Source organism: Silene latifolia, chromosome 8 (genome assembly GCF_048544455.1).
Source record: "Silene latifolia isolate original U9 population chromosome 8, ASM4854445v1, whole genome shotgun sequence".
Taxonomy (NCBI): Eukaryota; Viridiplantae; Streptophyta; class Magnoliopsida; order Caryophyllales; family Caryophyllaceae; genus Silene; species Silene latifolia.
This window is the reverse complement of record NC_133533.1, coordinates 46,568,763-46,595,008: the sequence shown is the minus strand read 5'-3', so window position 1 is coordinate 46,595,008 and position 26,246 is coordinate 46,568,763. Positions and strand designations below refer to the sequence as shown.

The 26,246-nt window shown below is 38.4% G+C and overlaps 1 protein-coding gene and 2 non-coding genes across 3 annotated transcripts; 1 reads left to right on the top strand and 2 right to left on the bottom strand.

Annotated features, from left to right (window-relative positions):
- Nucleotides 1-3,602: 3,602 nt before the first annotated feature.
- On the bottom strand, nt 3,603-3,674 carry TRNAM-CAU (transfer RNA methionine (anticodon CAU)). The gene has a single exon. It is a non-coding gene; the product is annotated as a tRNA-Met (tRNA).
- Nucleotides 3,675-4,363: 689 nt separating this feature from the next.
- LOC141594323 (pyruvate decarboxylase 2-like) lies at nt 4,364-7,628 on the bottom strand. Its single transcript, XM_074414417.1, has 5 exons — nt 7,012-7,628; nt 6,747-6,910; nt 5,351-6,119; nt 5,055-5,243; nt 4,364-4,900 (listed from the first exon to the last, which is right to left on the bottom strand). The coding sequence occupies exons 1-5, from the start codon at nt 7,438-7,440 to the stop codon at nt 4,730-4,732; spliced, it is 1,722 nt and encodes a 573-aa protein (XP_074270518.1). The 5' UTR covers nt 7,441-7,628; the 3' UTR covers nt 4,364-4,729.
- A 343-nt stretch (nt 7,629-7,971) lies between these two features.
- TRNAG-CCC (transfer RNA glycine (anticodon CCC)) lies at nt 7,972-8,042 on the top strand. Its single transcript has one exon. It is a non-coding gene; the product is annotated as a tRNA-Gly (tRNA).
- The last annotated feature ends 18,204 nt before the right edge of the window (nt 8,043-26,246 follow it).

The window sequence follows — 26,246 nt, the reverse complement described above, 5'->3', positions numbered from 1 at the left end:
TCCGTTGTGGTTTGACTACCACCCTCCGCAAACGACAGGAAATTCGACAAACTCGTCAGTTTTTGATGGGGATCGAACCTTATTATGCAACTGCTCGTTCCAACATACTGAGAAGCGATCCCTTACCTCCTTTACACTCTGTTTATTCTCGAATTGTGCAGGAGGAAGAGGTGCGTACACTTACCCAACAACGAGCAGCAGTAATGGTGTTTGCGGTTAAGGGGGGCAAAGCACGGGATCAGGGGTCAAGCAAGGGAAACCATGCCTGAAGTGTACCCACTGCAACAAGCCTGGACACACGGAGGCCCGCTGTGGTGAAAAGCACGGTTATCCAGATGGACGTGGACCTCGTCCCGGGTCTGGTACGGATGCAGGTGGTGGTCCTTCTTCTCTAAAAACCAATGCTGTACTTGGTGAGCAAGCTATGGACGCCAATCATATCCGTCTTAATGGTAAGCATATCATCACTTGGCTCGTCGATACATGCGCCTCAACTCATGTTTGTGGCGATTTACGGTTACTTGATGATTTTGTTTCCATTCAACCTCTAGAAGTTGGCCTTTCTAATGGGTCTCGATTGAAGGCCACTCATAAAGGACGAGAAAGAATAAATGATGGACTCGTGTTATATAATGTTTTATATGTGCCGGATTTTACGTGCAATTTATTATCCATCTCACAACTTTTGTTATCTCAACAATTAAGTATTCAATTCACTAACACTAAATGCGTTATACAGGACCCTATCTTGAAGACGAGGATTGGTGAGGGTGAACTCATTGACGGACTCTATCACTTGTCAATGGATGCTTCAAGTCGTGTTAATGTGGTCGAAGGCAATGGGAATTTTGATCTTTGGCACAAACGGTTAGGACATCCTTCTTTACGAGCAATGAAGTTCATTCCTCAAGTTAGTCGTCCTAAATGTAAGTCGGATGCGACAATCGAGCGCTTTAAAGCTCGAATTGAGCGCTTTAAAGCTCGGCTTGTTGTTCTCGGGAATCACCAAGAAGCCGGTGTCGACTTCACCAAAACTTTTGCTCCGATAGTGAAGATGGTAACGGTCCGCACTTTTTTAGCTGTCGCTACAATCAAGAAGTGGGAATTACATCAAATGGATGTACATAATGCATTTTTTCATGGCGACCTGTAGGAGGAGGTTTATATGCGTATGCCGCCTGGTTTTAGTCGTGGATTGGAGGGTAAAGTATGTCATCTTCGCAAGTCACTCTACGGTCTTCGTCAGGTCCCTAGGTGCTGGTCTGCGAACTTGCTATGACTTTATCCTCGTATGGTTTTATTATGAGCGCTTCCGATAATTCTTTATTTACATATCGTAACAATGAAGTTGAAATGGATATTCTAGTTTATATGCGAACTTGCTATGACTTTATCCTCGTATGGTTTTATTATGAGCGCTTCCGATAATTCTTTATTTACATATCGTAACAATGAAGTTGAAATGGATATTGTAGTTTATGTTTATGATTTGGTGATTGCTGGGAATGATACGAATGCTATTTCCGCCATTAAATCCTACTTGAGTCAATGCTCTTATATGAAGGATTTGGGTAAATTAAAGTACTTTCTCGGTCTTGAGGTGGCCCGTAAGTCGAAGGGTTTGTTTCTTTGTCAACGGAAATACACTCTTGATTTATTGTCCGAAATGGGCCTTCTTGGATGCAAGCCAGTTAGTGTTCCCATGGATGAGAAACATCGTCTTGCTCTTGCTAATGACACGCCTCTCGAAGATGGAGCGAAGTATCGTCGTTTGGTTGGTAAGCTTATTTATTTAACTCTTACTCGACCCGAGATATGTTATTCGGTGCATATTCTAGCTCAATTCATGCAAAAACCAACTCAATCACAATGGGAGGCTGCATTACGTGTTGTTCGATATTTGAAAGGTCGTTCGGGACAAGGAATCGTTTTCCGGGCTGATTCGAATTTGCATCTTGAGGCTTATTGTGACGCTGCCTACGGGAGTTGTCCAATCACTCGTCGTTCTATTACCGCATACTTTGTTTGTCTAGGTGGTTCACCCATTTCCTGGAAAACGAAGAAACAAGCAACGGTCTCCCTCTCATCCACTGAGGCTGAGTATCGTGCCATGACATCGGCAACCTGCGAGTTCTTATGGTTGAAGGGCTTGCTCGAGGGTCTCGGGATTAGTATACATGACCGCCGTTCGGTTACATTGCGATAATCAAAGTGCTATGCATATTGCTAATAATTCGGTGTACCATGAATGCACCAAACATATCGAGATTGATTGTCACTTCATTCGTAATCATATTCGCAATGGGGTTATCACTCCATGTTATGTTCATACCCATTCTCAACTCGCTGACATTCTGATAAAGGCATTGGGTCGTCCACGTTTTGGAGATTTGATTGGCAAGTTGGGCGTTTCTGACATACACGCTCCAACTTGAAGAGGGGGGCAATATTTGCATCATATTGTGTTCACAATATTAGGCAAATATCACGAAATGTATAATATCGTGATCATATCATATCGTAATCATATATTTGTAAAATAGGCAAAGATTAGTTTTATTATTCACACTAGAATTGTATAAATGTACGCGGCTTCGATAATGAATACAACACACAAATTACATTCATTCACATACTCTTGTTTTACTTGATTTATTAACTCAAAAACTTGAATATACGGAGTACAATTCGAGAGAGCGAATAGAGTTAACATTCTTGGAGAAAAATTAATCAGGAATAGAGCAATAATTATGATCCTATGAGTGAATAACAACCAGCTCAAAGCTAGAATATGACTATTAGTATTATAATCCATACGGTAGGTAATATATAATAATGTCAGTTTATGGGTGAATCGACATTTCATAATCCATACTTCAGCGAGTTTTTTTAATAAAACCGTGCTACATGGATTTATCCATAAAGAGATTATGTGTATCAAAATTATTCGGGTTAGAAATCATTTTCATGTCAGTTTATCAGGGTACGGATTTGGTCGAGTCTGATTTGCTATGTCTACTCTTTGGTAAGTCGAGTATATTTCTAAACTCCAACTACATTTTCGGTATGTTTTCTAGATTATGAGCAATGAAAAATACAAGGCTGTGCTTCATAGAGCAACAGTGAACAAAGATAGAACAAGGATGCCATGGCCCGTTTTCCTTTGAGTGCTCATTTTCACAGCAATGTTTTTATGTCATTGATCTTATTTTCTGGAAGAAACATCTCTGTGTACACTTACAGTTACAGCCAGACTGAAGACTCATTTAATTCATCAACAATTGAATAACAGGAATTCTTTACCATGTACTTGTAAATTTGTATCAGACTATCAGTCGTATGTGAATTCTCGACTGTTTTATCATGGATCGACCAAAAATGCTTCTGTGATTTCTTGACAAAGGTAAAATTTCTTTCGATTTTTTCCAGCAGAATGTTCGAGAAAGATGGCGCGGTGATAGCAAATCATTGTGGAGCCAGTATGTTTATTAGCTGGATTTTATGCGTAGTGGAAATGGCATTGAACAAAGATGCGGACAGAGGAGTACAACAGTATAAAAAAAGCGGATTTGGTAAAAAAGGGCAGGAAGCTTTCTCTTTAATATCAGAGCCAGGTTTCGATCCTGGGACCTGTGGGTTATGGGCCCACCACGCTTCCGCTGCGCCACTCTGATTTGTTGATTATCATGGTCAAAATTTATATAAACTCACGCTATTCGGTTCTGCAAGCTTAACTCACATCAAACATGCAAAAATTTGAAAGCTAGAAAAAACGTTTCCACTCGAAACAAAAGCCGGTTACAACAAATTAAAGAATTCAACTATCATTAATCCGACAAAAATGTCCTTAGTACTCACTCGTATATGGAAAGCGTAGAAATCCGGGTGAAATACGGTTGGAGTTAGGAGGGCTAATGTCTCGTAGAATAATAAAACATAAATTTTTCAGAAACATATATGTCTAGTTCTTTGTCCTCTCTCGGAGTCTCTAGATTATTTAACTTTTTAGTATGTAACTCATCTCCTTCATAATATATTATTACTTGTACAGCATTATTTAGAATTGCATTCTAAAAAAATCCAAAGACTTATCGTTTGATTTGTTACCTTTGTTAGCGAGCAGGTTATTTTTGTTTTGTTAAGGTGAAAACCAGAGGAGTTTGAAGGTAACTGTAATGCCAAATTGCCAATGCCTATGCCAAGTGGCCGACAGATGAAAAATCAAGACATGAGTCACAAACTCACAGTAAAGTGACTCCGGTGAGGTGGTGAGTACCAGTAACACTGTAACAATGCTGCAAGCAAGCATATAAAGAGTAAGATGGATCAACCAGAAACTACAAAGTGCAATATTCGAAGACACGCATCAACCACAGAGGTTTCAAACTTCGGTGTTCAGGGATTAGAACTTAATTTCCAAAACTGGACTGAATTGAGCTATTGCCCTCTCCAAGTCCGGCCTTCTTAGTGTCTTACTGTGCGAATCCGACACGGAAAGTTTTAAAGAAAACCAAACAAATATCAACATTATTAGACCGGCCCCAACAAATCTCAACTTTAAATGTCAAGTTTCAACATACGTTCAGGACTAAAAATAACTACGCACAGCAAAGTCATTGCTAATTAAAATATGACGGTTTTTCTATCATGTGCCCTAAAGAAAGTTTTCAAGTCTTCTACTACTGGGGATTTCGGAAATTATTTCCAGTCATCAGGCTAAAGGATGGAGTTACTGAGGATTTGGGGGGCGGCTGTTGGCAGCAGAAACTCGGGATCCCCATTCAAGAAGCTCTTTGCTGGTGTCGTCTTTGTGCACGATCACCTCGATAAAGCAGAGGCAATCCTTCTTCGGTCCAGTAGCTGTCTCAATAGCATTCACCAGCTCCTCTTCACAAAATACCTGTTTGTTTGATGCCAAACCCAAAGACTCCGTCAGATATGAGTAAAACAAATTCTCAGATTAGATGGTATCGCAATACAATTATTGCGAGATACCCCATCTAATATATACAATGATGAAAAAACCAATTTAGATTGTAGGATTGAAGCCCTACCTTGGTTGTCCAGCAATTTCCTTCTCCGTTGTGGATGGCATCGACAAGACCAGTGTAGTTCCAATTCTTAATGACGTTGTATGGACCATCATGAATCTCAACTTCAATCGTGTATCCACCATTGTTGATCAGGAAGATGATGGTCTTCTGACCATTTCGCAGCATAGTCGAGATATCTTGGGCAGTCACCTATAAAGATCGATCATGAATAAAACCAGTCAGTCTTACACTATCTATATGAAATCATCAGAGGTTTATTGAGAGATACAAGAAGCAAGGAAACAATTGTTAATTACCTGAAAACTACCATCGCCAATGAATGCAAGAACTCGCTTATCAGGAACAGCTTGTGCATAACCAAGAGTAGCCCCAACAGACCAACCAATTGACCCATACTGCATTTGGAACTCATATCCGCAACCCTTGGGAAGCTTCAATTTTTGACAGTTAAACCAAGAATCCCCGGTCTCAGCAATGACAGCAGTGTCACTGGACAGCATCTTCTGGATATGCTGGAAAAGAACATTGACTCTCAGAGGTTCTTTAGGGTCACACTCAAGAAGCTGCCCATCTGGAACAAATATTCTACTATAGTTCTCAAAAGCTGTTGTATTTTTTTGTATCCTCTTAGCCAATCCCTTGAAGAAATCCTTCATCAGAACACACCCAAAAGCGGGCCCATTCCCGATCACTACCCTATCAGGCTCGACAACAATCGCCTTTTCTCTCTTCAGAAGCAATGAGTAGCCGACTGAGCTATAGTCATTGAATATTGGACCGGCAAATAGATAGGCATCAGCAGATTCAACTATCTCAGCACAGAAAGAAGTGCTCACTGCTCCCCAGTAAGTGCCTATAAAGTGGGGATGGTGCTCCGGGACTAGCCCTTTAGCTGAGGGCATCACGGCCATTGCATATCCACTTGCATCCGCTAACTCAACAAAAGCATTACCTGCCTTTGCCACACGCATTTTCGGCCCACCCACCATCACTGGCTTCACGGCCTTGTTCAGAAACTCAGCTGCTGCTTCCACAGCTGCCTCCAGCCCCAACTGGTTACTCATCCTATTTGATTGACACACATAGATACAAAGATGAGGACGTTTCGCATGTCGGAACTAACAAGCAAAAGCACACACTCTAAGATTTTATGGCAGAAAAGGTAGTGTATAGTAATATATTCATCTGGATGTAATTCCAATAGCAGTCAACCAGGTTATAAATGTTCTAGTAGATAAAAATAAATAAAATTTTTACGTTGAATCTTAAAAGTAGAGAAGCCATAATTCATAAAGGTAATTCTGTATTATTGATAATTGTTCGTATTTTCAATGATTACATTAATCCGAACCTATAATACTCAAAAGTCAAAACATCTAAACATAATCACAATATCTTCCATCTAACATTAGTAACATAGTAATATAATACTCCGATTATTTTACACGGAGTAACTTATTCAATAATATCGATATTATTCCGATTATGAGTTATGACCATAATCTCCTTAAATTAACATTTAACATTCCATCAATGATTATTTTATACCGAGTATTAAAAAAAATGAGTTTTATTAAATGGTATCATCCCACCCTATTGTGAGCGGGTGATACCGAGACTATTATGTGAGGTTCTAAATAGATGACATCAAATTAATTGAAACATAAAAGGAAACAAAAAATAGAAAATGACCTGGGAGAGATAGAAAAAGGAACAGGCTCACGGCTAAAAGTAGGGTGAGGAATCGCCGGTAAATTACAGCTTATACTAATATAAACCGGTTTACTCTCCTTCAATGCTGTCGATATCGCTCTATCTATTTGCTCATGCGCATCCTCCAGATTATTCACCACGGCCTTTATTAAAATAAAACAATCATAATAATTAGACGGTTTTACAATAAACTTATCACGGTCACACAGTATATTCATTAATTAATTCGTTAACGGGTACGTACCTGGTAACAAGTGACGGTCTGAAAGCAACGTAACTCCTGAGAAAAATCGGACAAACCAATAGTATGATGCAAAACCCTATTAGTCCCATAATCATTAGAATTAGGACCACCAACAATACAAACAACAGGAAGATTCTCACTATACGCTCCAGCAATAGCATTCAACACACTCAACCCACCAACAGTGAATGTAACTACACACGCGCCAACACCACGTGACCTAGCATACCCATCAGCTGCGTACCCGGCATTGAGTTCGTTACAGCACCCGACTAGATTCAGACCCGGTTCGGCTAAGAGGTGGTCAAGGAGGGTTAAGTTAAAGTCGCCTGGGACTGAGAACACATCAGACACGCCGATTTCGACTAGTCGGCGTGCCAGGTGGCTCCCTAGGGTGGCTTCTGCTGGGGTTAGTAGTGTTGGCGCCATGGAATTGTTATGGGGGTAAGAATTGTAAGATTTAAGATGTGATGGAATTGTTATGGGGTGTTGGGTTTATATAAGCCGGGATTTCTTGGAGAATAAACAAAGGCGTGGTTTAGTTTTCAGATATTATTATTAGTTTCTTTTGATGGAATCCATCTATATATTAAATATTTAAATAATAAAACAGGTGGGATGTGTTAGAGCAGAATGGGAAAACTTGTTTTAGTATATTTTTTTTTTTGAAGTTTAATGGGCCTTTAGCATATTTTTTCTGCTGATGACATACTATTATCACAAATTCGTCTACAAATTCATTTACATTTAATTGAGTTTTTTTATATGTAAATGGCAAAAATGCAGATATAAGTGATCCTCTATTCAAACATTAGTTTTCCAATCCAATGCAGGTCAATTGGTTGATTTAATCTACTGTAAAATTTAGTTTTGGAAACCATTTGTTAATGTTTGATTGATAGGTCTCTATATTCGCGTTTGTAGGAATATATATTACGTAGCGACTAAACATACAACACAGCGCATCTAGTGTAGTGGTATCATAGTACCCTCCCACGGTACTGACCGGGGTTCGATTCCCCGGATGCGCATTTTTTTAAAAAAAAATTTTTAAACGTTCAGATTTCCTTTTTCTTTCCCTCAACAAAATAGTGTTTTTAATCCCTACAAAATTAACATTAACTACTAGTGTTTACAAAATTATAGGTGTAGTTGAAAAATTGAAAAGTATTCTATAAAATCTTTATTAAAAGGATAACCTAAAAAATGTGACATGACAAGTCCGTGGATTATCAAATTATTATATGACATTGATTTATTCATTTATCTATAAATTTATAAATCTATAAATAAAATAAAAAGGCAAGCCAAAACTATCTCATTTCACCATTAAAATCCTAGCAAGTCACATCATTATTTCTTATTTAAAAAAAAAGAAAAAAAAATTGAAACACTAAATGCAAATAGCATAACAAACATTAAACTTTAGCCTTTTAATTTTTTAGATAAATTAAACAACAATTAAAAATCAAAATTCATACTAAATTTTAAATTAGAATATTTTGAGCAAATAAAAATAAATTAATTAATTAATTAAAACAAACCTTTTACATTTCATTTCTCCTTACTCTATATTTATGTTTATATTAAATTTGCTAATAATGAAAAACAGTGCTCAAAAGTTATAAAACCTTGCTACATATTTATTTATATATTAAATTTGATAATAATAAAAAAAGACGTCCAAAAATCATAAAACTTATCTCAATTGACTATAAATATTTGATGGAAAGTAACATTTGTGAGCCAAAATGCAAGCTAATATTTTTTTTAACCTCATCACTCAAAGAATTGTATGTGTCAATAGTTTTTCATATCATTGTATCAACATCAAGGTAAGTATATTAAGGTAAGGTAAGTATATATATTAAAGTTTTAAATTAATAATTTATTTATTTATTTATTTATTTTTAAGTTCCATTGGTTATGAAGTACTCATCACATTATTAATCTTCACATATACGTTGTTTTGTTCTCATTTATGCGCTATCAAGATTTGTGGAATTGTGTTATTCAAAGGTAAATATACTTACATCTTTATGATTTAATGCCCTCTTTATTTTATATATAAGAGAAAACTTAAATTAATAATGATAAGGTTAATATTACATAAATCAAATTCCACCATTTTATTTGTTATTAATCACTCAATGCTTTTTTTTGGTAGGGATAGTTCATTGGAGAAACATGTCGATATGAATAAGGGAAATACTAGAATTACTTAAACAAATACTCTCTCCATTTCAATCAATAATATATTATGAACTGACAACAAGATTGACAACATGAATGTGAATGACTAATTGTTTTCAGTTTCATAAAAAAAAATTAGTATTTCAGAAACTTTGAAATTAATTTTGTTCATTTTCAGTAACCCATGTTCCTAAGGTTTTGAAGGCAAATAATTTATAATTATAGGATCAATAATGTAAAATTTAATTTCGTTTATTTATTATTTATGTTTTGTCGAATGACTGTTGATACGTTCACATTCATACCAAATTAAAATAATTCTCATCTCACATGCGTTTCAATGTAAGTAGAAACCAAAGCAATTAAAAGATTTGAAGTGAAGACGCGATAGCCGGTAAGGTATGTGTAGTTTCAACAATTTTAGTAACATACAGATCATATGAACTAAGTTTAACCTCTTATTTATAATTTACAATTTACATTACCTATTTGATTAGGGCATGTTGCTCGGATGTTGATCAATTGGTTGGGTTACTCATGAATTTGTTGAACGGGTTTCCACATGGGTGTCATGAATGAATGGATTCATTGAAGGTATTTTTTTTTTTAAAAACAACATGTTATTAGTATATTAATCAAAATAACAATTAAAGTACAATATATAGTTTTGCAAATAAACCAAAATTGTCAAAGAAATAAGCCATTAACTAACTAATTTTTATGTATTTCAAGACTCTATATCTTTTTAAATGGATTAACTAATTGCTCGGACAAAGCTTAACAATACTATAATATAACAAAACTAAAACAGATAAACCCCTGATTTTCACAGGTCACAAACCTAGTTAGTAGGTTATTTAGTTATAGAAAGTAGAAACCATATGAGCATTACGCTTTTGACATTTTCGATTGGTCCATAACTAAATTACCTCAATTGTGTTTCTTTTTTTTTTTATAAAATGTAAGTATATTATATATATATATAAAAAAAAAGAGATAGTTGACCATAAAAAGAAGATCGGAGCCATTACATCGGTAGCTAGACAACTGGACTCGCTCCAACGCAAAACAAACAATGGGCTCAACAAACTTGGCCCAAACACTATACCTTACATAAAACCAACAAAAAATATAGAACCCTATCTTTCTTCCTCATCCAACAAAAGCCGATACTATTTCCATCTCTCAAACTCAAAGAAGCACGATAGTAACCTTAGTCTTCTCCATCCATCATTCAATCACTGCCAATAAGCCTCCAAATCCAATTTATATATGTTTTCAGTGCCGTTTTGTAGTACCCCTTAATCTAATCTTCAAATCTTCCTCCATGGTGGAAACAATCTTTCAAGGGCAAGTTAGAGTAAGGTCATACTTACTCATGTTTCTTTACCTCCAGACATGGTAGATACATGCATTGATCACTGCAAAAATCAGATCTACCTTTGTTTTTGTCCCCCTCCTTCTCAGACTCCAGTCGAGTATTGCATGCGTTGGTATTGTAACACCCCCATACTCCAAGTGCCTTACCAGGGCCACTTAAGGCATGAGAATGCTACCATTTCGGTTACCCGAGGCAATGATAATCAAATAGACAATAACGAAACGTACTTTAATAATAATAAAGTTTAAAGCGATACAACCAAAACCGAAACTGGCAAAAGAAAATACAAAGGTCCTCAAATGTTAAACCAACTAGCTAAGAACAAAGTTCGACACAGCGGAAGACTTCTAAGCAGCTCGTGATGACTCAACCCAGCTATCCCATGCGCATCAAACATACCTGCTCAATAACTGCTCACCACCCCCGAATGAATCACCACAATTTTTAAAACATTTAAACGGGGTCAGTACTGATTACATAAACAAATGCCACAATGAAACAGAAATAGAAACAGTCCAAACAGCTCAAACAATCTCCAATCTCCATCTCCAATCTCCACACAACTGACTACACACTAAAGTGTGTAGCCCTGCCAGAGTACCCATCGCAACAAGTACTCCACGCCGTCAGTGGGTGACCGCAGCCGTACCCACCAAATCCCCGCTCATCTCTATCGAGCGATAAACCCAAGTTCATTAATGTGCACATCCCCTCTGTGACGGGTTCCACAGAGGGCGAATTAAAGGCGTGAAGCCACTCCCGCAAGTGACTCCACTCAGCCAGGGACGCGCCCCGAAGAACACAGACAGTTACACAATCAATCAACAATATACTATCAACCACCAAAACCAATCCAACATTATAATTATTCAACAATCACAACAACAATCACCAACAACTATGTAGCCAATACTGAGTAGGGAAACCCTACCTGAAACAGCAATCACCACAGACGATCTAGCAGCTAATCAGAATTCTCCTCTACGAATCCTCCTCCTATAACATGTATACATTCAATTACTACCACATACATATAAATCACCCAAAAACCCCTAAATCTACCCAATTAGGGTTTTAACCAAACTCAATGAAATAACATAAAAACTATACAAGGATCTTACCCTCGACACGACGAACTCAACGGTGTAAAGAACACGACGATCTGACCCCCTTAGCCATTGGGATTTGCTAACGCGAAGAAGGAGAACAACGTAACTCTTTTTCTCTCTTGAAAGATTTTAGAAAAGTGAAAACTGATTAAGAAAGGTGACGGAAACCTTTTATACTAATCACGCGTTATTAACAAAACCCGGCTAAAACAACCCGTAAGACCAACTTACTCGATCGAGTAAGTAACCTACTCGATCGAGTGCCGCTTACTCGATTGAGTGCCACACATACTCGATCGAGTACCCATCAGACAGACTACTATTTCGTATAAAAACATACTTACTCGACAGAGTAAGCCCCACTCGATAGAGTACCCAAAGACTCATAAAACCGTAGTATTACAGGTATGGAAACCTCAATCCATTAACCCACAAGGTTAATCACCTTTTTACTATAGTCACACTAAAAAAGAGGTGTTCCATGGTTTCAGCTCTATGTAAAGAGTCAAGCACGGGAGCACCTAAGAGGAAGAGGGGGTGAATTAGGTGTCTATTTAAAAATTTAAGCTTAATAAAAGTTTCTTTTAAAACTCCTACACACTTTTGACTAAACTTATATGAAAGGAGACGTTATAACACCTCCTTCGTACCCGGCCAAGGTAATTGGGAGATGTTGTCATCTCGGTTTCCCGAAGTGGTAAATCGGAGATACAATCAAAAACATTTCTTATAAATAAATAAGTTAAGTTTAGTGATTACAAACTATAAACGTAAACGAATGAGTCGTCTATGACTATATCATCCACCTAGTGGCTAAGTTCTCGACTCCAAATTCCGTAGCGCGGCCCGAATCCTGTTCACGTCAACAAGCAAAACATATACTCACCCTGCTCCCCATATGATCGGAAATATCATATGGATCGACAAAGGCCACTTCGGAAATAGGTGACAATTACACAGACATACAAATGTCAGTTTCAATAAATAAATAATGTGTGACACAACTCAAAGTGTGTGAGTATGTAACATGACTATAACATGAATGAGACGCTATCAAACGGCCACCAGACCGGTACCGGGACACGCCCAGATGTACCCACAACCACCACGGTACCGGGACACGCTCAGACATACCGACAACCACACTGGTACCGAGATACGCCCAGACATACCAACAACAACAAATAGGTACCGGGACACGCCCAGTCGTACCGTGTCCGGAAGCCAACTGGATCCCTGCCATACGCCGTGTCTCAACCACACGAGTCCCTCCAAACTCAAGTCATTAATGTGCACTTCTCTGTAATACTACGGGTTTACGAATCTTTGGGTACTCTATCGAGTGGGGCTTACTCTGTCGAGTAAGTATGGTTTTATGTGAAAACAGTAATCTGCGTGTAGGCTACTCGATCGAGTAAGGTTGGCACTTGATCGAGTAAGTGACACTCGATCGAGTAAGTGGCACTCAATGGAGTAAGTCGGGTTACGGGTGTTATTTGACGGGTTTTGTTAATAATGCGGATTAATATATAATAAGTTTCGTCATCTTCTTTAAACACTTTTACAAAACCTAATTCACTGTTAAGAGAGAATTCAAGTTACGTTGCCTTGTTCTTCCGCATTATTAGCAAATCCCGGAGATAGAGGTGTCGGTTTCCTTTGTTCTTTGTACCGTTGTGATCCTTGCGTCGTGGGTAAGTTTTACATATCATTTTTATAGTATTTGGTTAATGTTGGTTAAAATCTAATTTCGGGATTTGGGGGTTTTTATGATCATATGGTTAAGGCAGTAATTATATGTATGTATGTATGTATGTATAGGAGGAGGCTTTGTTGAGGAGAGATTCTGAGTAGCTGATTATATCGTATGAGTTTGTGATTTCTTTCCAGGTAGGGTTTTTCCTACTCAATATTAGTTACATGATGTGTGTGGTGATTGTGCTGTAGTTGTTGATTAATTACATTGTTGGTGATCTTGGCGGTTGTTGGCTTATACTGTTTGTTGTTGTTGTATATAACTGTCTGTGATCTTCGGGGTGCGTCCCAGGATGAGTGGAGTCACTTACGGGAGTGACTTCATGCCCTTGATTCGTCTTCTGTGGAACCCGCCACAGAAGGGATGTGCACATCAATGAACATGGGTTTATCGCTCAATGGAGATGAGCGGGGCTTAGATGGAAACGGCTGCGGTCCCTCACTGGCGGCGAGGAGTATCTGTTGCGATGGGTACTCTGGCAGGGCTACGCACTTTAGTGTGTAGTCAGTTATGAGGTGATTGGAGATGGAGATTGGGATTGTGTGTGAGTTGTTTGTATGATTGTTTCAAAGTGGCTTTGATTGTGTAATTAGTACTGACCCCGTTTAATGTTTTAAAAACTGTGGTAATCCATTCGGGGATGGTAAGCAATTATTGAGCAGGTTTGATATGATGCATATGGGCTAGCTGGGATGAGTCATCACTTGCAGTTAGAAGAGTCTTCTGTTGTGTCAGACGATGTCCTGTAGTTGTTCAGTTTTATTAGTAGACAGTTTTGGATTGGTTGTATTTCATTTGACAGTTTTGGTTTGAGACATGTAATCACTTAAATTATATTTACTTTTAAAGTACGTCTCTTTATTGTCTTATGATTATCATTTCCTCGGGTAACCGAGATGGTGACGTTCCTATACCTAAGTGGTCCTGGTAAGGCACTTGGAGTATGGGGGTGTCACAAAGTGGTATCAGAACGATGATCCTGAAACTTGTAACCAATGAACCTAATGAACATAGGGAGTCAAATTAAAATGAACCCGGGGTAGAGGTTGTAGGAGCTAATGCAAAGGCTTGGGAGGCGTCCTAAAGTCGCGAACTCGCCCTACAATTTTGAACCGGTCACATGGGGTACGTGTTGGGATCGTATGTGTAGTCTTCTTACTTGAGTGTTTATATAGTAACATGTGATGTGAATTGGTGGATATGTGAATGTGGAGGATAGGAGATATGGGGAATTAAAATTGATAGATATGTGATTTGTATGTTGGATGAATGAAGCACATTGATTGACTTATAATGTAGCATGTTAGAAATACGGAAGTGAAGTTGTTTTGTTGAGTATATAAAGAGTTGCGTATATATGCATGCATAGTTGTTGTTGTTATGTTGAAAGTATAGAAGTTTTATATAATGTTGGGAAAGTAAGATGAACTTGCGGGTAGTGTTTACGAGTCAGCATGGCTCGATCGAGTGGGTCTGACTCGATCGAGTGGGTAGTTTACGTTTTTTGGGCCGAAGCGAGATTTTGGGCACTCGATCGAGTAAGTAGGGGCACTCGATCGAGTGGGGTCAGCTCGATCGAGTGGGTTAGAGGCTCGATCGAGTATGTGTTAGAAAAGTTTCTGGTCAGATTCTGGAGTCGAGGCACTCGATCGAGTAAGAGGGGTGACTCGATCGAGTGGGTTGAGGGGCTCGATCGAGTGGGTTTTATACAGGTCGTATGCATGTTTTGGGTTTTGGTATGAGTGTTTATGTTTACCTTTCTCTTATATAGTTTCAAGATGCCGCCAAAAAGAAACGTCTTGTATGCTAGAGCTGAGAGTATGATGGTTGATGATATAGTGAAGATGTTGGAGTACTAGGATGCTCTTACGGATGCCTTGAAACGAGTGGGAAAGGATAAGGATGTTGATCACACCAAAATCAGCATTCACATAGCTAGGTTCAACCCTAAGGAGTATAAGGGTACGGGGGCGCCAATTCTGCTAGATAATTGGCACAGAGAGATGGAGAACATTCTTGAGTTAGTTCATTGCCCGGAGGAGTTGAAGGTGGAATAGGCTCCGTTCTACCTGAGGGAAGCGGTTGGTGAGTGGTGGGATAAGGTTAAGGGGAATGTTATGGAGATGTACATGAAGCAGGGGCTACCTGCAATACCTTGGGATGAGTTCAGGAAAGCGATGAGGCGTGAGTTTGTGCCGGAACATGTGAGGAGTATGCTGAGGGAAGAGTTTGATGAGTTTAAGATGACATCCGATATGACGGTAGCTGATTACTACTGCCAGTTTAATGAGAAGTCCAGATATGCTGAGGATATGGGGCTGAGTGAAGACAACTTAGCTTTGAGGTTTGAAAAGGGGTTGACCCCCAAGATCATGGAGAAGCTACCGGTGGGAGTCCTTACAGATGTAAAGGAAGTTTATGAGCGAGCTGGGAGGGCTGGGAGGTTGGTTGAGATGACCAAAGAGAGGGGTGCTGAGAAGAGGAAAGTTGAAAGTGAAGGGGGTGGTCAATCCAACTATAAGAAGAATAACCATAATCAGGTGAGAGCATATTCATCGGGCTCGAGGTTCAGTGCTGGGGCTTCATACGGGCGAGGCCGTGGTAGTAGTGGTGGTAGGTGGGGTATGACCTGTTTCAACTGTGGCGGTATGGGCCACAAGAGACATGAGTGCACCAGTGCGATGAGTGAGGGTTTCTAGAGACCGTCACAGGGAAGCTTTTCACAAGGTCCTACACAGAGTTATGCTAGTAACAGACCGGCTGGGTCATGGAACAACAGGGGAGGTCAGAACAACAATGGTGGGGGTAACCGCAATGGCGGTAATTCTTATCAGAGACCAGCTACGAACACCAACAACAACCAGGGGTCGGGTGCTAAACCGGCTACCTCAGCTAGTACTGTCCGGGAGGTGGGTAGAAGACCAAAGGGCAAGTCGTTTATGATGGAGAAGAAAGCAGTTGAGGATGATGCTCACGTTATCACCGGTATATTTCTTGATCATGGTGTTTATACCTTTGTTTTGTTTGATTCGGGAGCGTCACAGTCGTTTGTATCATCGAGTCATATTAAAAGTTTGGGTTTGAGTGAGTATGAGTCTGTAAGAGAGGAAGTTCTTATACCTTCGGGGGAGTCTGTATCTTGTGGGAGGTTGTATAGAGGTGTGTCCATGATAGTTGGGCAAGTTGATCTACCTGTAGATTTGTTGGAATTTTCTTTAGACGGTTTTGAGATGATAGTCGGGATGGATTGGTTAGGAAAGTACAAAGCTAAGATAGATTGTCATCAAGAGAAAGTTTCTCTGAGAGGTCCTAAGGGGATTAGTGTATCTTATCGTGAGTTTGTTGTCAAACCCAAAGTTAAGTTGATTGCAGCAGTGACCTTGAAGTCCTGTCTGAGGAAGGGGTGCCCGTTGATCTTGTGCCATGTGAGGGATCACAGAGTGGAGAGTCCGACAGTTGAGCAGATACCAGTTGTGGGAGAGTTTCCAGATGTCTTTCCAGAGGAGATTCTGGGGTTGCCACCAAAGAGGGAGATAGATTTTAGTGTTGAGCTGAAACCGGGGACGGGGCCAATCTCTAAGGCACCGTACCGTATGGGTCCTAAGGAGTTGGAGGATCTAAGGAAGTAGTTAGATGATCTGATTGAGAGGGGATACATTAGACCTAGTGTGTCACCATGGGGAGCACCAGTTCTGTTTTGAAAAAGAAATATGGGAGCCTGAGGTTGTGCATAGACTACAGAGAGCTGAACAGAGTAACGGTGAAGAACAAGTATCCTTTGCCAAGGATAGATGATTTGTTTGATCAGTTGAGTGGTGCAACAGTCTTTTCTAAGATTGATTTGAGGTCAGGTTACCATCGGGTGAATATTAGAGAGGAGGACATACCAAAGACAGCTTTCACGTCGAGGTATGGCCATTATGAGTATGCGGTAATGTCGTTTGAGTTATCTAATGCACCAGCTGTATTTATAGATTTGATGACCCGGGTCTTTAGTCAGTTCTTGGATAAGTTTGTGGTGGTTTTCATAGATGACATCTTAGTCTTTTCTAAGACTAAGGAGGAGCATGAGCAGTATTTGAGGATGGTGTTGCAAACCTTGAGGGAACATGAGTTGTATGCAAAGTTGTCCAAGTGTGAGTTCTGGTTGGAGGAAGTAGCTTTTCTTGGGCATGTAATTTCAAAGAATGGGGTAGATGTGGATCCTGCGAAGATTGAAGCAGTTACCAAGTGGGAAGCACCAAAGAATGTGGCTGAGATTAGGAGTTTCTTGGGTTTAGCAGGATATTATCGACGGTTCATGAAAGATTTCTCCAAGATTGCCAGACCTATGACAGTTTTGATGAGGAAAGAGAACAGGTTTCGCTGGGATGAAAGTTGTGAGACAGCGTTCCAAACATTAAAGAAGCGTTTGACCATAGCTCCAATCTTAGCATTGCCTGAAGGGAGTGAGAACTTTGAGGTGTATACGGATGCTTCAAAGAATGGGCTGGGTTGTGTGTTGATGCAGAATGGGAAAGTGATTGCTTATGCTTCTAGGCAATTGAGGCGCTATGAGGAGAATTACCCTACACATGATCTGGAGTTGGGTGCAGTTGTGTTTGCTCTTAAGATTTGGAGACATTACCTTTATGGGGTGACCTTTAAGGTATTTTCTGATCACAAGAGTCTCAAGTACATCTTCACTCAAAAGGAGTTGAACATGAGACAGAGGAGGTGGATGAAGTTGATTGGCGATTATGACATGGACATTATCTACCATGAAGGGAAAGCCAATGTGGTTGCAGATGATTTGAGCAGGAAGAGTGTGCATTCTTTGTGCACAGCTATATCTTTGATGAGATTGAGAGATGAGGTGGGGGAGTTCAGGATACACATGATCCAGAAAGAGGATGCCAAGGGAGATTTGACAGTGCAGCCAGACCTTTATGATGATATTCGCAGTAAACAGGCGTTGGATCCCAATATAGTGGAGTGGAGAGCTAGAGTAGAGAATGGGACAGTGTCTAGATTCTCTATTCATACATATGGTAGTATGAGATTTGATGGGAGGTGGTGTGTCCCTAGTGATGAGGAGCTGAAAAAGATGATCATGACAGAGGCTCATTGCACACCATACTCGGTACATCCAGGCGGTGACAAGTTATATAAAGATCTGAAAAAGACTTTCTGGTGGCCTGGGATGAAGAAAGAAACAGCTGAGTTCGTGGCTTGTTGTTTGACATGTCAGAGAGTGAAAGGGGAGCAGCGATGACCACAAGGTAAAATTCAGTCTCTTGAGGTACCTGAGTGAAAGTGGGAGTCCATTTCTATGGATTTTATCGTGGGTTTACCGATGAGTCAACAGGGTAACAACATGATATAGTTATAGTGGATCATTTGACCAAGTCAGCTCATTTTGTGCCAATGAAAGATACATGGACTAAGGCACAGTTAGCTATGGCTTATCGGAAGAACGTGGTTAGATTGCATGGGGTGCCTAAGGATATAGTGTCTGACAGAGATTCGAGGTTTATCTCACGGTTTTGGAAAGAGTTGCAGGAGTCTTTGGGAACTACCTTAAAGATGAGTACAATATTTCATCCTGCGACAGATGGCCAGACGGAGAGGACCATCAATACTCTAGAGGATATGTTGCGAGCTTGTATTATGGATTTTGGTGGTAGCTGGTAGCAGAGATTGGATTTGATTGAGTTTTCTTACAACAACAGTTATCACACCAGTATTGGCATGGCGCCATTTGAGGCTTTATATGGGAGGAGATGTAGGAGTCCAATTTGTTGGGACGATAGTGTTGAGGCAGTGGTCTTAGGACCAGAGATGGTACATGAGATGGTGGAGAAGATTAAGCTGATCAGACAGAGGATGAGAGCGGCTCAGGATCGACAAAAGAGTTATGCTGATCTACATCGACGGTATATAGAGTTTCAGGTTGGGGACAAGGTTCTTTTGAAAGTGTCTCCTATGCATGGGGTCATGAGGTTTGGTAAGAAAGGGAATCTGAGCAAGAAGTTCATTGGACCATATGAGATCTTAGACCGCGTGGGTGAGGTTGCTTATCGGTTGGCTTTACCGTCTGCTTTGGATAGGGTACATAATATGTTTCATGTGTCTCAGTTGCGGAAGTATGTGAGTGATCCGTCACATGTGTAAGAGGTAGAGAACATAGAGCTGGATGAGTCTTTGTCTTATCTTGAGGTGCCTAAACAGATTTTTGATCGAAAGGTTAGGAAAACTAGACATGGTGAGACAGTGTTGCTTAAGGTTCTTTGGTCTAACCATGAGGTTGAGGAGGCTACATGGGAGGCGGAGGAGGCTATGAGGGAGCGATATCCGTCTCTTTTTTATCAGGTATGTATGGTTACGGGGACGTAACCTTGTTTCTTTTAGGGGGGTAGGAGATGGTCGCAAAGAGTTCTTACATGTTTTCATAGAGTTTGTATGTTCTATGTTGGCCTTAGTACAGTTTTGAGTCGGGTTGAGTTTGGTTTGGGAAGTATGTTTTGGAGTTCTGATACGTGTCCTAAATATGATGTTATTTGACGGGTTTTGTTAATAATGCGGATTAATATATAATAAGTTTCGTCATCTTATTTAAACACTTTTACAAAACCTAATTCACTGTTAAGAGAGATTTCAAGTTACGTTGCCTTGTTCTTCTGCATTATTATCAAATCCCGGAGCTAGAGGTGTCGGTTTCCTTTGTTCTTTGTACCGTTGTGATCCTTGTGTTATGGGTAAGTTTTACATATCATTTTTATAGTATTTGGTTAATGTTGGTTAAACTCTAATTTGGGGATTTGGGGGTTTTATGATCATATGGTTAAGGTAGTAATTATATGTATGTATGTATAGGAGGAGGCTTTGTTGAGGAGAGATTTTGAGTAGCTGCTTAGATCGTCTAAGTTTGTGATTGCTTTCTAGGTAGGGTCTTCCCTACTCAATATTAGTTACATGATGTGTGTGGTGATTGTGCTGTAGTTGTTGATTAATTACATTGTTGGTGATCTTGACGGTTGTTGGCTTATACTGTTAATTGTTGTTGTATATAACTGTCTGTGATCTTCGGGGTGCATCCCTGGCTGAGTGGAGTCACTTGCGGGAGTGGCTTCACGCCCTTGATTCGCCTTCTGTGGAACCCGCCACAGAAGGGATGTGCACATTAATGAATATGGGTTTATCGCTCAATGGAGATGAGTGGGTCTTAGGTGGGAACGGATGCGGTCCTCCACTGGCAGCGAGGAGTATCTATTGCGATGGGTACTCTGGCAAGGCTACATACTTTAGTGTGTAGTCAGTTATGAGGTGATTGGAGATGGAGATTGGGATTGTGTGTGAGCTGTTTGTATGATTGTTTCAGTGTGGCTTTAATTGTGTAATTAGTACTGACCCCGTTTAAGGTGATCCATTTAGGGATGGTGAGCAGCTATTAAGCAGGTTTGATATGATGCATATGGGCTAGCTGGGATGAGTCATCACTTGCAGTTAGAAGAGTCTTCCGCTGTGTCAGACGATGTCCTGTAGTTGTTCAGTTTTATTAGTAGACAGTTTTGGATTGGTTGTATTTCATTTGACAGTTTTGGTTTGAGACATGTAATCACTTAAATTATATTTACTTTTAAAGTACGTTTCTTTATTTTCTTATGATTATCATTGCCTCGGGTAACCGAGATGGTGACGTTCCTATACCTGAGTGGTCCTGGTAAGGCACTTGGAGTATGGGGGTGTCACTCTTAGAGTGGGAAGCTCCAAGAGGCGGCCCAAGCGGAAGACGGTCTCCAAACCGCCTTCCGACTCCTCAACAAAAACCAAACAATCACAACCGTCATATCTTCCAATACACATGACGAGCACAATAAATGCAAGATACCACACAATATGCCAATTACCGACTCATCAAGTCGTCTTAACCAATATCATATTATAATGCAATCGAACTAAACATGTTATAATGCAATTACTCTAATTATGTGACACTAATCACAATATTAACAACAACATGTGTAATGAACACATTATTGAAACCGTGTAGGATTAACCTACCTTTTAGCATACTCCATAAGCAATCCGAAACCACCAAGCATCCATATCATAAAACCGTCTCATCCTACATACATTACATAATAACTATCACAAAGCATCCTACAACAACTAATAATACCAATTACTCTCTATTTACTCCACTTAATTAGTCATTTCCTAATTAAAAGCCCATCATACTACTACTAGCAAGGTTAGGGTTTACTATTTAAAGAACAAAAGGAGAAGATGAGTATAAACTTACAAGTGTCAAAGGATGAGCAAGAACAAGAATTAAGGAGTGAATCTTCAAAGGAATGAACTAGATATTGTGGGTAATGTGTAGTGTATAGTTTATGAGTTTTAGAGAGATAGAGGTATAAGGTGAGGAGTAAAAATGTCGAGGAAATATGAAATGATGCTTAGAAATAATAAGGAGATAAGGCAAGCCTTTCACGCTGGATTTAGTGAAAGCGGCCTGGCACTCGGTCAAGTGAACTCTTCACTCGCTCGAGTGACAGCCGGCAAAACACTGCCCAGCACTTACCAGGTCTACTCGGTCGAGTAGAAAAACCCAGTCGGTCGAGTGACTTTTACTCGGCCGAATACTATACCGAATACGCTCTAGAAGTTTGGGTTATTACAGAGGTTGATACTTATAATTCTATAATTAGAAGTATGCAACGATTCAGCAAGTATAAGTCGCAGTGGAATCCACAATAGATTCTGAAATAATATCGAGAGTTAAAGTGCAGTGGAATTAAAATGTAAATAGACAAAACAAACGATGTTTTTAAAACTGGTTCGATCACTACTCCGCGACCTACATCCATCGTTATTTTATTAAACGTCTCAAAAGTAAACTCATACAAACTAAGACCACCCCGAATAATAAAACAACTCCTCAACCTACTCCGGTTGTTATTAGCTAAACGTTACTCCGCTTCCAAGACTCTTGCTTAAAGCTACTCCTCAATTAGACTTTTGTTTTGGGCTACTCCGCCGAAAAACTTCATGCTCAAAAGCTACTCCGCTTCAAAGACTTCGTGCTTAAGATAACTCTATCATAAGACTTTGATTTTGTTCTACTCGGTTGTTACAAGACACACGAATCCCAATGTTGTTCACAATATGAACGTGGAGATAACCTTTAAGTTCTTTACACGAGATCATCGAACAAGATTTGAATGACTAATTGCAACACAACGTACTCGTTAAAAGACTCGAAGAAAAAACAATTTTGCAAAATGTGGCTCAATAATTGTTAAGTGATAAACGATTTTGTAAAGTTAATTTACTCGATTAAAAGCTATAGTATTTTTTTTTCGGTTTTAAATTCGTTGTTGCACACTTGTTAAAATGAATTAAGCAAGGTATTCATAATGTCCAAGTAGTGTATACTTCACACATTAACAATTTCACTAAACCATATGTTGGGAAATGTGTCCTCAACAATAGTGCGATCACATGATTTAAATATCATAATTAAATCTTATACTAAGAATAAGTGAAGGAAGGTGACCTTACTTGTGCCCATATTTTCGAAATACATAACAATGTAAGGAACATTGTTTTCTTATAAATCTTTCATTTTGTTATGCATGCACTAGATCTAAAGAACAAATAATTAATAAGTTAATTAGTTCACTATTAGAGGAGTCTAATAATAGGTATATGAACCTAACAAGTGGTATCAGAGCATAGGATGTTGCATGCATAATCGGTTATTGTTTTTCCGAGTTAAAAGGTTAACATATAAAACTAAAAATTTGTGATTTATAAGTATAAGCCACGAAATCACCATGAATGTTATATATTCTGGTCCTAAAATGTTTTTAGGTCATTTTTATGATTCATGGAAATTTATTGCTCATTTTAAGGATTTTTGGTCATTTTATTACATTTTTATGACTAAAATGGGAATTAAAATGCTAAAAATAGTTAAATTTTGTTTCTGACCTTGAAAACTTTATATGACCTCACATGCATATTTTAAAAGTTGTGTGTAAAAGGACGAGTTAATTTGATTAATTTTGCATGATTTATGATTTTTATGAGATAAAAATGGATTAAAAGAGGTAAAATGGTTAAAATTAGTTAAATTTCGAATTAAGCCATGATCTTTTAATATGATGTCACATGCAAGATTTAAAGAGAGTATGTAAATTTCTAGATTTAAATATCTTCTTTAGCATGATTTATGGATTTTTGAGTAAAAATGGCATAAATAGTGACTATTTTAGCAAAAATTAGCTAAAACGTATTGCATGGCTTGAGAAAATTATTTTAAGTTGAATTAATATCCCACTAATCAGATCTAAAGTTGGAAAAATTATTGGTTTAATTTTCGTATACTTTATATATTTTATGAGATAAAAACGATAAAAATGCAACTATATTTTCTCAAAATTAATTCGAAAATTTTAACCATATTTTTTGACATTATGAGGGTCATGGAATTATTCCAGAATGTTCAAAAATTTAAAATTCAAATTTTGAAACTTTTATGATTTAATTTGGATTTATTTCATATAAATAATGATTTTAAGGTAAAAAATGAGCATAAAATTAAATCAAGTTGAATTATTGTCAAAAATTTAGTGATGACTGATTTTTGAGTCCTAAAATGTGTTAGGATAATTAACTTGAGCTTAGATGTGATTTAAGTGTTAATTAGTGATTTTAAAAGGTTATTATCACGCATTTCCATGAAACCGGGTTATATGTACGACATAAGTTAAATAGGGCGATTTGGCACACGATTTTGCATGATAGGTACATATTATAATGCTGCATATTTCAATTGTTGAATGTCTTTTATTTATATAATTTTGAATTATGTAATTTTATCTTAGTATGGCCTTAGTTTTAATCGATATTACCCGTAATGAAAGGGAATATTGATTCGGTTGTAATTTAATGTGATCTCGAATCACTTTTATTTTATTTTCAGTAGTTTTTCCATTTTACAAATGTATAATAGGAATAGCTTTGTATTTTTTTTATTATTATTTGTAATTATGGAGCATCTTCAAAGACGGTGCCATTCGGAAAGGTGATCCGACAAAGACGGTGTCTTGGGAGGCGTGCCATTTGAAGATTCAAGGGACCAAAGGAGTTGGTTTCCGAATATGTAATACATTATTTGTTTTTCTATTTTAGGAAGGCCATACTAGGAATTTTATTTATTGCTTTGCATTTCTTTTAATATGTTGCATGCATTGCCAAATCGCCATAACAACACATGCATATCATATCGAGTCATCGACCGTGTCAATTATAATTATCGTAGTTCACCGCTTTAGTTCACTTAAAACGTGATAGATAATAAATTGACAAGACCTCTCACATATAATAATTGAGAAATAGCCTTACCAAAAAGTAGAAACCCATGAAGTACCAATTTCACAAGGGAGTTAATCCGGCTTCACCGTAATACAAACCTTGTTACGTTGGCGAAGTGGGGTAATAAAATGTTATTACATCAAAATTTGGATTGAGCTCAACGGAAGTATTGTTGACCGTAGTCGCATGTGTTCCGGGCTAAAGATGAGAATTAGAGTAATTTTTGTCGACCGAGAGTTCTAAAAGTAGAATCGATTAAAGAGTTAATCCACCGAGTTATATTAATAAGGGATGAATCGGCTCACCGTGCCCGAGTTGATATGAATTTGGATCTCGGAATCATTTATGTAGTTGGGTGGAGGTCACTATATAAATGAAATGCTTGTAGTTAAATTTACGAGTATTATTAAAACGATAGATGATAATTATTTCCTTTATTTCCATTTTTTGTAGTTATTTATTCGCAATGAATTCATCTTATACTCCTACACCCATCACCTTAATTCATAGCTCCAATCATACGATGAAAAATGCTCCGATTATGACAATGAAACGATTAGAGAATTACGCGTTGGCATTAGTGAGGATGGAAATCTTTGTCTTTTTACTACTTCTTCACATCCCATTCACATACTCATGCCTACCTCTCAGGTAAGAGGATCATATGAGGGGAATCTTACAGATTCCAAGATGTCCTTGTTTGATGAAACAAGGAGAAATATCAAATTAAGTGGGAGTTCTAGCAAGAGTGTCCTTGCAAATGAAAGGAGTATTAGGTATTAATAATGGAAAAGCAAAGAAAAGTAAAGAAACCCAAATCCGATTGTGAATTGGAAGTTGATAGTGAGACTACCACAAAACCAAGATGGGTATCCTATCCTACCATGAATATCATTATTTTAATGTCATGGGCCAATGGAAGCATATTTGCCCCGAGTATTTGGAAGATATCAAGTTGGACTTATTACTCCAAGTGGGACTTGGAAATGTGGAGAAGCTAAACAAGGGTGATGTGGATCGCCGACAATGAAATGGAGCTCAGGTAGCCGCCACTTCATGAGAAATTTATATACTTGTTTTAGCAAATAGCTTTGAGTTATAATTTACATAATTGTTATTATGTACCCACTTAGTCTAAAAACATTATTTCCATGTGAGACATGAAAGGATCTATATTTTGTCCTCAAAAACAATTGTTGTATTTTATTGAAATAGACATGGATGTGAGCCATGTTACTTATCTTTATGATACACAAGTTTTAGACAGTTCCAACTCATGTAAAGATATCTACATAATATGCACCATAATACTCATAACTAGTAATTCAAATGATTTGTACATTTGATTTTTCAATTAGGTTACGTAAATGAGAAACGCATTAAACGCTAGTGTCGACTAGTATTATTGGACCATTTGATTTTCAATCATATG

Excerpts from the sequence above, each read along its gene's own strand:
- LOC141594323 (XM_074414417.1), bottom strand. The coding sequence starts at position 7,440 with ATGGCGCCAACACTACTAACCCCAGCAGAAGCCACCCTAGGGAGCCAC. Across the intron at positions 6,911-7,011 it reads AGACCGTCACTTGTTACCAG|GCCGTGGTGAATAATCTGGA; the intron begins GTACGTACCCGT and ends ATTTTAATAAAG. Across the intron at positions 5,244-5,350 it reads TTGGCGATGGTAGTTTTCAG|GTGACTGCCCAAGATATCTC; the intron begins GTAATTAACAAT and ends CGATCTTTATAG.